The sequence below is a fragment of the Arvicanthis niloticus genome, chromosome 1, assembly GCF_011762505.2.
Source record: "Arvicanthis niloticus isolate mArvNil1 chromosome 1, mArvNil1.pat.X, whole genome shotgun sequence".
NCBI lineage: Eukaryota > Metazoa > Chordata > Mammalia > Rodentia > Muridae > Arvicanthis > Arvicanthis niloticus.
Genome location: NC_047658.1, coordinates 126,511,332 through 126,525,114, shown reverse-complemented (window position 1 = coordinate 126,525,114; position 13,783 = coordinate 126,511,332). Strand labels below are relative to the sequence as shown.

General features: G+C 42.7%; 1 protein-coding gene across 1 annotated transcript in view; it reads left to right on the top strand.

Moving 5' to 3' along the window:
- The window catches only part of Ostf1 (osteoclast stimulating factor 1), a 56,835-nt gene extending 51,334 nt beyond the window's left edge, over positions 1–5,501 (top strand). Inside the window, exons 10-11 of the mRNA XM_034490857.2 lie at positions 1,664–1,762; positions 4,997–5,501. Of these exons, the coding sequence (XP_034346748.2) occupies positions 1,664–1,762; positions 4,997–5,055 (158 nt within the window). The 3' untranslated portion in view covers positions 5,056–5,501. The remainder of the gene's footprint in view (positions 1–1,663; positions 1,763–4,996) is intronic.
- Positions 5,502–13,783: the final 8,282 nt, after the last annotated feature.

Sequence of the window (13,783 nt, the reverse complement as noted above, 5' to 3'; positions counted from 1 at the left end):
CTTCCTGTACGTACTGCAGGACTATAGGGATTTAGGGCCCGTGTCCTCAGAAGGTTGCTGTGAAGTTGGTGAGGCTCCTGCTTGCTTAGGGGTCTTAATAGACAGGGAGAAATGCCGTAGCTGCTGTTGCCTGTCAGAGCCAGTGCCGAGGTGTGAATGAAGGGTACTTTGAGCCCATCTCTTGCTTACATTCGATTCACAGCAAACAACTAACTTAGGGATTGTCCATCCATTTTCCTGCTTGTGCCATAAATATTAACCATTCTTACAGAGGGCGGGCCAGGCATCACTCAGATGCTTGGCCCAGAGGGCAACGCTGTGGAGCCTTTCTCCAAGCCACAGTTATAGATTCTATCTTTAGGAACAGTTGGGGCAGTGTTGTGGAATTTATGAGCAGGGCTGATTTTGGATTAAGTGTGAGGATGCTCTAAACCCCTGGTCTAAAAGATTACTTACTGTGAGGGTTGTTGTTTTTGTCTGAAGGAGATGCTGAAGACTGTGTGGGCGGTGTGGCAGCCATATGGTGCAGAGCCAGACTTGATGTTTTGTTTTCAAGGTGGTTGCAAGCACCCATAGTACTGCATAAATTGTAGAAACATTGTGGTAGGCAGTACATGCTTGTAGAGCCTTCCTGACAGACATTTTGACATAGCCCTTGGTACCACTTCTAGTGAACCAGTAAACTTGTGAACCAGTGCACCATCATTTAAATACTGTGAAGTTAAAAATGAAGTCATAAGGCTGGTGAGGTGGCACAGCAGGTAAAGGTGCTGCTGCCAGCCTGAGGACCCAAGGACTTGAGTTCCATCCCTGGGACCCACATGGTGCGACGAGAACCAGCTCTGGCCTTTATGTCTGCAGTATGCTGCAGGTGCCTACACACATGCAAATAGATTTGTGATTTAAAAATGAAATTGCAGAGTGAGACAGGTAGTTTGACATTGTGTACATGTATGTGTGCAGATCACTGACAACATAAGAGAAAGACCTCAGGCTCACTCTAAGAGTGGTCGCCTTTGAAGGAAGAACTTAGTTCAGGAGGGTAAAACAGCATTGTGGAATACACTTCTGTATTTTTTTTGTTCTTCAACAGTGCAAATATCACTATGGGTTCTGATGTAATTTTTAGCACAAAGAAAAGGGAAAAATGAATGGAAGAGGACATACAGGGACAATGATTTGGGGAACAATGAGTTGCCTGAGTGTTGTATTGTTTTGCCATATGCTGATTTGCATATGAAGGCACCTGCAGATAAAATATTAATCCTTTGTCATTCACCCCAATGGTCTTTCTTAATGGCCCTCATGAGCTGAGGGAGAGTCAAAGGGTATGGTTGGTTAAAGACCCAAAGCCTCCTCCAGGCCCGAGGTAAATCCGAAAATGAAGGAACCCACATAATGCATGGGGTTATGGCTGTGACTGCCTTCATTTTAGGATTACCCATGGTAATGGGTTCACCATGTGCAGTCCCTGGGAGCCTGGAAGGGAAGAACAGGTTTAATGGGGCAGCAGGCTCTCTGATGAAACATGCCAGCCACATTCATTCTGGGCCAGAATTGTTCTCTGGTAGCTTTGCCAAAGTGATTAAACTAGTTACAGACAATCAGCTGCTGGGTGCTATTCTGCAGAGACACACATGGTTCTGTTTCTTATGTTGGGAAGGTGCGAGGACAGACTTGAGAAACAATGAGAAGAAGCTGGCCTTTGACATGGCCACCAATGCTGCCTGTGCATCGCTCCTGAAGAAGAAGCAGGGAACAGGTATCGTCTTAAATCACTCTCCTTCTTGTGCTTATGTCCAAGACTTTGCAGGGTTTTATTGCAAAAGGTTAGTTTTCCCCCCACATGATAAATAATTCTCAATTTTGAATATATGCCATTGATCTAAATCAGATCTAAAGTAAAATAATAGCATCAAGCAAACAAATTTGAAGTCAGATAGGGCCTTTCATGTAGTCATTTCCTTTGTTCTTTGCTAATGATGGTATTTTCCAGCACCACGGCATAGCTTCTGTGAGCGGCCAAATGTAGATATAACCCAAGTTCATTCTCACCACTCTGTGATTGCCTTGTGCATCCGAGAGCCTGCTGCTCCGTTAAATACAGCAATAAACCACAATTGAAGTTTTTCCAGGCTTTGCCAAAGACTGTGGAATCTATTCACAATATTGTGAATGAAGGTAGACATTCCTCAAGATTAAAATATAGATGTGGGAAAATAAATTTGAAAGAATGAAGTGAAGGTTATACATGGTGGTTGTTTCTAAAGAAAGGGATTTTCTTAGTTATTCTGTGTTCTGTTGAGACATCATGACCGAGTTATAAAAGGCAAACTATTATAAAAGAAAGCATTTAATTGGGGGCTTGCTTAGAGTTTCAGAAGGGTCCATGATCGTCATGATCATTTTGGCAGGGAACATAGCCATAGGCAGGAAAGCATGGTGCTGGTGATGTAGCCAAGAGCTTTGAGTCCTCTTCTGTAGGCAGCAAGCAGAAAGAGAAAGACAGATAAATAGACAGATAAACAGACAAAGACACAGACTCTACCTAGCATAGGCTTTTGGAACTTCAATACCCACAGCCAGCAACACACTTCTTCCAAGAAGGACACATCCAATCCTTTCCAAATAGCCTATCAACTGGGGACCAAGCACACAGTTATATTAGCTGGGCATCGGAGAAATATGGAGGTCAGGGGATATTATTCTTATTCAGACCACCACAGGGTTTAAAACACAAGTCATGTGTTCCTACTCAGAGGCTGGCTGTTTGTTGCCCTCTGTGTGTGTGTCCTGTGAGGGCGTGCCTTACCTTCTCTGTCACATTCACATCACCTTTCTCTCTCTTTATCACTGTGCCTTTCTCCTAACCATTCATCTTTATTCCATGGCCTGTGTCAAACCCAGAGTTTAGTCCCCTACCTTAGCCTGAGAAAACAGTAAGTATTCTCCTTGTCTTTGGGATTTAAGAGAACCTCCCAAATTATCCTTCTTGCCCATTGCTAAGTCCCATCATAAGCCTGCCCATGAGCCTGCTGCCCTTTTGTGTTGTCTTTCACTTCAGTTCACACACAGTGCAAACCAGCCTGGAGCTTGGTGTTTTCACCATGGATAATGCTCATTGGAAGGGCTGGTGTTTCTCTAAAGACATTCATTTATTAATGTGGGCTCTGGAGGGAATGACAAAGTGTTTTTTAGCTTAGCTGGTGCTGTCCAGCTACAGACTTGGGAGAAACTGTATTAGCAACTGTGTGGGACAGAAAGTAGAAACCATTTGTTACCATGTAGGTGGCTTTTGCTTGAGGTTGACCTCCAAGTCCTTGCTGTCCAGTTGGGTCAGGAAGGAAGGCTATGGGCTAACTTCCTTTCTCTACCACTGACTTCCTGTTGCTAGACTAGTGCCTTCAGAGAGACTCTACTGAGATGTAAGGGTTTTTAGGCACTCGCTGAAGGTTCTCATTCTCTGTCTCTTGTGCTTGGTCCTGACCAGCAAGCTGTCTAGCTTGATAGGGCTCTAGGTCCATCTTCCCATGTGTTCCCAGACAGAACATGTCATATTTCCAGTGAGGTCCATCTTTCCATGTTCCCAGACAGAACATGTCATATTTCCAGTGAGGTCCATCTTTCCATATGTTCCCAGACAGAACATGCCATATTTCCCATGAGGTCTGGGCTGTGCTAGTGAGAGGCTCTAGGTCCATCTTTCCATGTTCCCAGACAGAACATGCCATATTTCCAGTGAGGTCTGGGCTGTGCTAGTGAGAGACCGCAGTTTGGGTGCCATGCTACCCTGCATCAATTGAACTCTAACAGTGTTTGCTTTTGAATTGTATTTTCCCTCTCAGGAAATTTGTTACTTTAAGAATTTGATGAAGACAGCTGAAGAGGCAGCAGTTAGATTAGTTATCTTTCTTTTGACCCCTGTGCAAGATTGCTTTAGCATTTAATGGGGTCCAGGTTTTTCATTGATTTTATTTATTTATTTTTTAAATTTCAATCTCTTGCTTCTTCTTAAACTTACTTTTTCCTGAAATGAAACTGAAGCATCTGTGTTCTCTCTCCCTCCCTCATTACTCACCTTTCTGTCTCCTGCCATCAGGGAAGGCACAGGCTGTGCGCTGACTGACATGTGGAGTGGCTGCTGGTACTCCATGTTGGCCATGGTGCATGTGGTTGGTGGCTTTGTGCTGGGGTCGGACAGGTGGTCCCTCCACTAAGCACCTCACTCTGTCAAATGACTCAGCAGCCCCTCGTAGTGAAGTTTTCCAGGTTGAAAAGCAGTGATGGGAAAGTGTCGGTGACCACTCTGCCATATGTTGGAACCCGCACTGCCAAAAGCTTGGGGGCCAAAATTGTTAGAGCCTGCACTGCCCCAAGCTTTGGGGGCTAAATTGTCAGAGCCCACACTGCCTCAAGCTTTAGGGGCTAAATTGTCCCGGCTCATACTGCTGCTCCGGACTGTGAGTCAAGGTTCAGCAAGAGAGAGAATGAGGGCGGACGCGAAGAATGGGGACCAGACAGAGTGTGATTCAGTCCCGTTTATTCTCAAGTCTCTCTTCTTCTCTCTTTCCAAGTTTCTTGTTCTTAGTCCAAGTCCCAAGTCTCGAGTTCCTAGTCCCTAGTGCCTCCAAGTTCCAAGTTTCTCAGTCCCCTCTTCTGTCTGCCTCTCACCTTTTATAAGTCTGACTTCTCAAGTCACGCCTTTAAGTCACACACACCCAAGGGAAAATCCTGAGTATCTAAAACAAAGTGTTATCAGAGTGTGCTCAGCTGTTGTAGGCTGTTGAAAACAAGTCTCTTGTCCGGGAATATGACTCAAGATGGCTGCAAGGATGATAGTTGCCTTCTGTCGGCTCCCCACAGGAAGGGTCACAGGGAGAGCATAATCCCTGAGTCAGGAAGATCAGGTTTTCAGTTGTCAAAAGCACTGATGGTGAACAAAAGTCTCAACAGTTTGTGATTTCTCTGTTTTGCTTCCTTCCTGTCTTCTCCTTAGATGGGGCTCGAACGTTAAGTAATGCCGAGGACTACCTCGATGACGAAGACTCAGACTGATTCCTCCCGGAGCTGCTTTGATGCCTAAACTTCTTTTGCTTTTGCCATTCCAAAACCTGGGTTGTTTTGCCAGAAGAGTATTGACAACTGTTCCTTTCAAAATCTGTATGAGCACTGTTGCACTCCGATCTATGATGAGTCGGCGTGAGCGTGGGTCATTCTCACCTGCGGCTTGCCAATAACTGAAGAGATACTTTGTTGTATAAAATACATATATGTTCACCAGGGTAAAATAAACAAAAAAAAGATTATTTCTATTTATCAAGCTAAAGGAATCTTAATAATTTTTTCTTTAAAAAAATCATTTTTTAAGTTCTTTACCTCAAGGAATGAGATGTTTTGAGTGGGTTTTTCAAGGGGGAAATGCTTATTATAACAATAGACCAAAACTCTCAACAGAAAATTGTCAGCTCTTCTGACAGAAATAAACATTTAAAGAGACTTTATTATCTGTTTTTGTGCTGTCACTCATTGCTGGTTAATAAATAAAGCACTTTATATTTAGGTAAGAACTGATTCTATATTACTCTCAGTTTACATTTTATATTGATTAGCACAGAAGACTCACACTAGCTGTTTCTCTCTCACAGCTTCCTGTATCGGCTTTGTTCAACACAGTACACAACTGCATATCTAAGAAAAGATAACATTTTTCACAATTATGAAGTACTCAGAATTGTATTCAAGGTAATACTTAGAATGTAGAAATGCAGTAACATCATTTCAGTTTGACTAAAGTGTGGAAGTTTAAAACATTTTCTGTTCCTTTGTGGAAGCTGCCATAATGTTCAGGGTGATATAGTTAGGAAACATGAACTTTTCTCTCTCAGATAACATTTGTTTTCTCAGAGCATGTGTCTGGCTCATAAGGGTTTGCATTCCTTTGCTGAGTAGGTGATACAGGGAGCCTTGATGTGATTCTTCATTAGAAGTTATAATTTTGTGTCACTGTTAAAAATGTTTAAAATGTCGTGGTCTCATAATGTGTCTAGTTTCCAAGCCCTGGGCCCAGAAATACATCTTCAAGAATTTACTGCTCATTTCAAAAGGCATATTGGTCAAGAGAAGGAAATGTTGAAGAAGGAAGTGGGCTAGCTCAGGAAATGAATAATGCCTTTGTAGGTGTGTCTTCTGCCTATAGCTGGATTTTCTCTCCGTGGGTCCCTTGAGAAAGGTACCTGGAGGAACCAGTTTGAGGTTGTTCAGATGCTTCACCTAATGTAGTTGAAAATAATCTGTAGAAGTACTGACAGCAAAGCACAATCTCTGGGATTAATTAAGGGGCGTATTGTCATCCCCAAATAGATGTACAATTATATTGTTTCAGTTTGGTTGGTTGAGACAGTCTCGCCAGGCTGTCCCTGAGACTCACTATGTAGCTCAGGCTATTCCCAAACCTGGCTCTGCCTCCCAAGTGCTGGGGTTGTAGTCATGAGCTACCACACCTGGCTTGTTAATAAATTCAGTCCAACTGTTTGTATTTCTCTGTCAGCATAAATGGAAAGATGCCAATTCCTTCCAGAAGTGTTCTCTCTTCCCGTAGAACTTGGAAGGGTTTTTCACTGGAACAGGGTGTGTGCCTCAGCACAAAGCTTTTAGAGATTGTGAAATATTACATTCTTCTGGCCTTTGCAAGCAAGGCAGTTAAACAATTATTGACAGGGCAGAGGCAATGAAATACAAGCAAAGGTTATTTGGTGGGGAAAGGGTCACATTTAACTAGCTAGTACTACATCAGCGTGCCAGCTGCCTCATTCCCCCCACCTTTAGCTCAGGCATTTCCAGGAGCCCTGCATCTCCCCCCCCTCCCAGCCTCCCTCCCCCAAACCTGCCTTTGCTGCCTGAGTGGGCAGGAATTCTTGCCAGTATTGTTGCTTGGGGTCCCAACTTCAAGTTTCTTGAGTTTAGCTGATACACTCAGCTTCTTCACTTCTGTGTTCCTTGCCTTCCCCCAGCTCCTGTGTGATAGCAACATGGACCCCAGGTGTTTCCAGGCCTGATTAGATCCCTCTAGTAAAGCCTATTTCTCCATTAATACAGTATTCTGACATGAGCTGACTATAGTCTGTGATGGTGTTTCTTCTCTCCTTCCTGAAGCTTCTTTTGGAATGATTTAGCCATGGTGAGGGTGAGAGCTGACTGGCAGAAGGAGGGCACTGGGTGTCAAGCTCTGGAAGGCAGCTGAGTACCCCCTTTTGGCCCTAGCCTACAGAATTATAGTGCCTCTCAGTTCACTGCAGCCTTTTCTAGTCCAGACTGCAAATATAACCCTGCCCCAGGAGACTTAGAGTGAAATAAGTCTCCAACCCCTAACTGAATTCAGGTAATTATGATAAATTATAATAGGTGCTTTTAATTAATATTTGTATATTTCTATATTTAAGGTAAAGAATAATAGTGCATTTATATTCTCTCTCTCACTGTCTCTTTCTGTCTCTCTCTGTCTCTCTCTCTGTCTCTCTCTGTCTCTGTCTCTTTCCCAACCTGTGAGAATCCCAAAGATTGGCCAGTTGTAGCTTTTAGGGCAGGAGAAAGGGGCACATGGAGAATTTGGGTGGGGCATCAAGTTTGGTGCAACTAGACAGCTTATTTAGCTGTGGTTGAGATGCCTGTCGAGCTGATTTGAGCTTTCTCTGAGTTGATTAATGCTGATCTCAGCCACAAAAATCAGTTCTAGGAAGCCCACTACACTGTGCAAGGAGGCTTTGGCTGGATTCTGGAAATGACTGCCAGTTTGCTGTAACCTGAACTTCTGACAGTCACTGTGGCCTGTTCTGGCCATTGAATCCTTAGGAAGAATGAGCCTTCCAGCCTCCTTGTGGGCAGTGATGCTGGGCCAGCTGCACCCCAGAAGCTTCATGCAAAAGGCAGTCCTCCATGTCTAAAAACTTCCTGTTTTAGCTTCAGCTGTTGCAGATTCATTGTTGAGCGACCATACATTTTAATTGCTAGCTTGGGCATTTCTAAAGTATATCTTCACTGGCTATCCACCTCCCCCCCCCAAAAAAAAAAGATTAGCCATGTTATTATTACCCAGAGATAGAAGGTAAAGATAATATTGAAAATGAAATTTCATATTTTAAATAGGAGAAAATGATAATGTATTTGTTTTGAGACTAGCTGGCCTTCCCAAGGGTTGACATTAAAGACCTGTACAGACGCCATTAACATAAGAGACATTATATAGAGCCCAGAGTTCTGACTTTGCTTTTGCAAACAGTGTATTCTTTATGTCAGCCCATTTATATCTGATTGTCTGTATTTCCCTACTGGCTAGTTTGTGGGAATTTTCTTTCAATATTTTTACACTGCAAGTATGTATATAATGGTAGTACCCAAACAGAAATATGTTACTTAGCCAAATTTATAAGTATCTGGTTACTAAAATGTAAAGTTGGAATAGTCAAAGATTTGGTGACCCCTATTTTCACAGCAAAAATAGCATAGGCAAACAGTTTTCTTAAGTGCAGGGAAAACTTCAGGCCACAAATTTATGGGTTTTGTCTCCTTAGATCTTAATAATATGCTTTTTTATATGCCCTTCCCTTACAATGACATAATATTAAATAAAACTGCCATTTATTAAGGCCTTCTACTGATTTCTGTGGTAAGTACCTTCACAGACATTACATCAGCAATTTTCCCATTTTATTGCTTTTGTTTTAGTTTTAAACATTATTTTTGAGTCGTTTAGACATGAGCACTGTACTTACATCATTTCAATCTCATTTCCCACCCCCTCCACCTCGCCCTTCCCCATAACATGCTCCACCTTCACTTCATTGATCATTTCAGCCACTGCAGAAAACCAGCCTTAGCTTTGAGAAGCTGTGGTGGTTTGAATAGGTTTGGCGCCCGTAGATTCATGTGCTTCAATGCTTGGCTATAGGGAGTGGCACTACTAGGAGGTGTGGCCTTATGGAGTAGGTGTGATCTTATTAAAGAAAGTGTGTCACTCTGTAGGTGGGCTTTGAGATCTCCTATGCTCAAGCTCTGCCCAGTGTGGAATAGAGTCTCCTCCTGGCTGCCTCCAGAAGACAGTCTCTTCATAACATTGGAACTCTTAGACAGAAGCTGTGCTGTAAAGTTAAGGGCTTGCTCCAGGCTATTCTGCTAGAGGGTGAAGAACACACAGGTCTGGCAGACAGATGAACCCAAGCACCTGACAGAGGTCAACATTCACATTGTGTCAGAAAAAACCTATGCTCCTTTGGAACTGAAACCCTTGTTGTACGCATCTGAAGAATTCAGCATGTCATGTCTCTTCAGACAACCCAAAGCATGTTAATAAAAGATATTTTTTCCTCTCCTGAAAATATGTAGGCAAAACTTTTTAGTTCTCAACTCCCAAATAAAATATGATTCAGTAACAGCTTCTTAAATCTACTGTATACATATGTATGGAAGTCCCGTAGTTGTGTAAAATGAAAATAATGGCGGTCTTGGAAGGGCCAAGGATTGTGCTTATGGGCATGCAGGAAGCTTCACATCCCAAGCACTTTCACTGTTGTCCTTTGTGGGGGTCCTCAGGGCTTTCCCAGGATGCTCCACCCCAGGCCTCTGCTTTCACTGTCTGCTAGAACGACTCCTGGTTGTGTCTGGAAAGGAGAGCTGGGGTAATCCCAAAGAACACGCTAGGGAGGCACAGAGAGCTCCAAGGAAAGTAGGAGAAATACAAAGGGGTGAGCAGCAAAGAGGTGGCTGCCTTTTGTAAGCTGCTCCTGATAGAAATCACCAGAGTTGTTCAAGAAATGCTTAAAAGAGTGCTTAGGCTTTAGAGCCAAGTTCTGGATTCCTGTTTCCTCTGCTCATGGCTGGGTGACCTTGGCTCAGTTTCTTAAACATTCTGATTCCCAAACACACACACACACACACACACACACACACACACACAGCACAAAACAGCAGTACTGACTGCTTAGAGCAGTGGTTCTCAATCTGCCTAATGCTGAGACCCTTGATATAGTTCCTTATGCTGTGCTGACCCCCAACCATCAAGCTACTGTCATTGCTACTTCATAACTGTAATTTTGCTTCTGTTATGAATTGTAATGATATCCAGGGTATCTGATATGTGATTCTATGAAAGGATTGTTGGGCCCCTCTGGGAGGGTCGAGACCCACAGATTGAGAACCCCTCCCCTAGAGTGTAAGGCTTAAATAAATCGATACAAACGATATTGAATAATGTGTGGCAGTGATTGCTTAATAAATGTTATTTGTAAGCAGGGTAATAAAAATGTTATCATTAGAAACAAATGTTGGTATGTATAAAAGATGCATTCGTGTTTTCCCATCACCATCAAATATCCTAAGCCACTTTCAGAATAACTGGACCCTGGTGTTCCCTTCTGGTCATGTAGATGTGCTTACATCCAGCAGTGTTTTGGAATATAAAGTTACAGGGGAAGGTTGCATAACCTGAAAGGATCTGATTAAAGTCAAGTACCAGAGTGGTTGTGTACACCTGTAATCCCAGCACTTGGGATGAAGAAGTAGGGAGGTCATAAGTTCAAGATCATCTTTGATGACGGCTCAAGACCCACCTGGGTTACATAAGGCCTTATGTCTTGATAGTAATAATAACTCAGAAGGAAACTGGGGGGAATATCTGTTCCACCTTGAGTTTTCGATGGTCACAGAGGAGCGTTATGATGGACTTCAAAAACCATGGGTTCAGTGCTTGGCATATACTGATTTCAAGTTAAAAGTATTTGGTTTTACTATCTTTTATATCATTTCCAAATAAAAGCAATGTAAATCAATCGGCTTTACAACTCCATGTTTCTCCTCTCAACTCTGAGAACTGAATCCCATAATGTCAATGAAAGAAAGATGGGATTTCAGACACTTAGAAATTAAGTTTCATGCAATCACTAATTTGGAACAAGAACATGAAAAGGAGAATTTTATCATTTCCCAGCCAAGGGATTCCTGTGATACCAGGAGCATGCCTTATGTCACAGATGAGTCCAGGGTGTGGATATAGGAGCTGCTTGGACATAGGCAGGCTGGAAGGACCCACCAGGGCCTTTTATCCCCTGAAACTGGATGCAATTCTGGAGCCATCAATCATGACAGTCTCACTTGTCACTGGGATACCAGGGCTCAGGGCCTGCAGCCCTCACCCCATCATTTCCCAGTCTGTGACACTGATCAAGGCTCCTTCGTTTTTCCAATAATGACAGGAGGATCAGGTGATGTCACCTCGTGTGAATTCAGGGTGTCCATTGCTACATCCATTTTTTCCCCTAAACCTTTTCTGATTTTTGAGAGCCTCAGATTACAGCATCACCTAGGATAGTCCTAGAGCAACTCTTCTGCATGTGTATCAACTGCTCTTGCACTTACTTGGTCTTGGAAGCAGGTTCCAGACGGTAGGTCTGAGGGTGACCAGCTGATCAGAAGCCTTGGACTTAGACCCAAGCTGAGTGAGTGAGTGAGTGAGTGAGTGAGTGAGTGATCTGGTGTGAGTGGATCTTGCTGGATCTGCAGACATTAAGTCAGACATCGTTCTTACCATTTTTCTCCATTTTCATTCTTGGTTAGCCAATGGAGTTGTTTCTTTTTCTGCAATGTGAATTTAATGGTTACTACTATTCCTACTACAGTCTCTAACCTATTAGGCATTTAAGGAAGTTTTATTTAGAAAATTGGTAGTTTTCCCACTAACATAAGAATGGTTTTAAAATTTTGCCCTTAACAGGCCTTAGACATCTAGTTTGTGCTCCCTTTCTATTTTTGAATTGCTGGAGCCTGAGCCCCAAAGTGATTTGCTGTAAGGAACCCGACAGCTGAAACACAAGACAGGGATCAGGTTCAAGTGCTGTGGGAGGTGCTGAGGGGGTGCATTTTTCCAGGTGTTTTATATCCAGCCCTCCCCCTACCCTCTGTTTACCTCTTGTTCAGGAGCACTGTGTTCTCAGAGAGCACAAATGGCCTGATCAACTCAATATCTTTGTTTTTTATCTCATGATTAATAAGGGAAGAAACTGAGATGCTGACCGTAGTGGCATTTGCGATGATGGCAGGGTTTCTATGCAATCGTTGCTCTCCATTGCTATGGCGGCATCTGTCAGGTGACTGGAGTTGATTGCCTTGTGTCCTCACTTCCATTGTGTCTTAGTCACTACAATAACAGGGTCACTTGATCTCCATCAGTGTGTCTGGTGACAGAATGTCAGTCACTCATCTATTGCCAACGAGCTTGTTTTTGTTTCAGGAATTTCCTCTTTTAAGTTGAGGAATAAGAATTAACTGTATGTGTTTAGTTATATAGTCCTTGCCATTTAGGCCAGGAGAATCCTCAGGATGAAACTGTAGCTCACAGAAAGTGTTGTTCTGTTCTTAGTAAATATTGTGGTGGTTACATTTTCTTTTTAGCTAAGAGCCCAGTAAACTTTGTAATATTTTTAAATAAATGTGAATGGAAGGCCAGAGTTATTGCTAAGGTGCCTTGTTTATTTTTAATGTCTTGCATATATTTTGGTTACACTATTAATAATGATTTCACACCCACACATAAAATTTCATTGTATTCAAATTAGTTTGTGGCTCTTTTCTGTTGCCTACAATTGTGGTTTAAATTACAGCTATATGCATCCAGTACTGTTTACCTTCCTTTTATTGTAAGTTTTATAATAAACTTTATTCTTATGGAAGTTTTGGTCACTGAGTATAATTTTTTGTATACAACATATCACTTGATAACATCTATCTCCATCCCTTTGCTCTCAGTCCCCCTGAGGTCCCTAATATCTTACTCCCACCTTTATGTCCTCTCCTTTTTTTTTTTTTTTTTTTTTTTTTTTTTTTTTAAAACACTGGGTGCTGCCTTCTGTAATGTTGACTGTCCTTGGGCAGGTACTAGTTGCTGTTAGTTCATGATTGCCAACAGCCATACCATAGACACAGGACAGCATTTCAGAGTTTTGCTTCGCATCCTCCAGCTCTTACATTATGTCCACCCCCTAGCTGGAGATGTTCCTTAATCTGAGGAAGTGGGGCAGATCTTATAGCTTGATCCTCAGCTGAGCAATCACAGTTACTTACTCTTAGCACGTTGACCAGTTAGGAACATCTGCATTAAACACTGCCTGCAGCAAAAAGAAGCTTCTCTACTTGAAGGTGAGAGCAACACACATTTATGGGTACAAACATAAATGTTTATAAGGCTGTTTGACAACACGCACATTCCCTGACATGTTTCCTGGTCTCATCAGCTTCTTTACGGGACCTTTATACAAACTTGAGTGACTCCATAACTCTTGTATTCATCAAACCTGCAAAATGAATACATACAGATCCCTGCTGGCCCAGTACAAACTCTTTCTTCTTAATAGCAGTAATCGCTTTAACATTTACAGCTGTGTAGTCCATACCTGTCCTGCCTTCAACTTCATAAGGGCCTACATTCCTTTCCCCACCAAACTGAGTGTTTTAACATTTGTCCTAGTTAGGGTTTCTAATGCTGTGAAGAAACACTGTGACTGAAGCAAATTAGAGGGGAAAGGGTTTATTTAGCTTACACTTCCACATTACTGTTCATCAAAGAAAGTGAGGAGAGGAACCTGCACGCAGGAGCTGATGCAGAGGCCATGAATGGATGCTGCTTACTGGATTGCTCGAGATGGCTTGCTCAGCCTTCTTTCTTATAGAACCCAGGACCATTAGCCCAGGGATGGCACCACCCACAGTGGGCTGGGTCCTCTCACATCACTAATTAAGA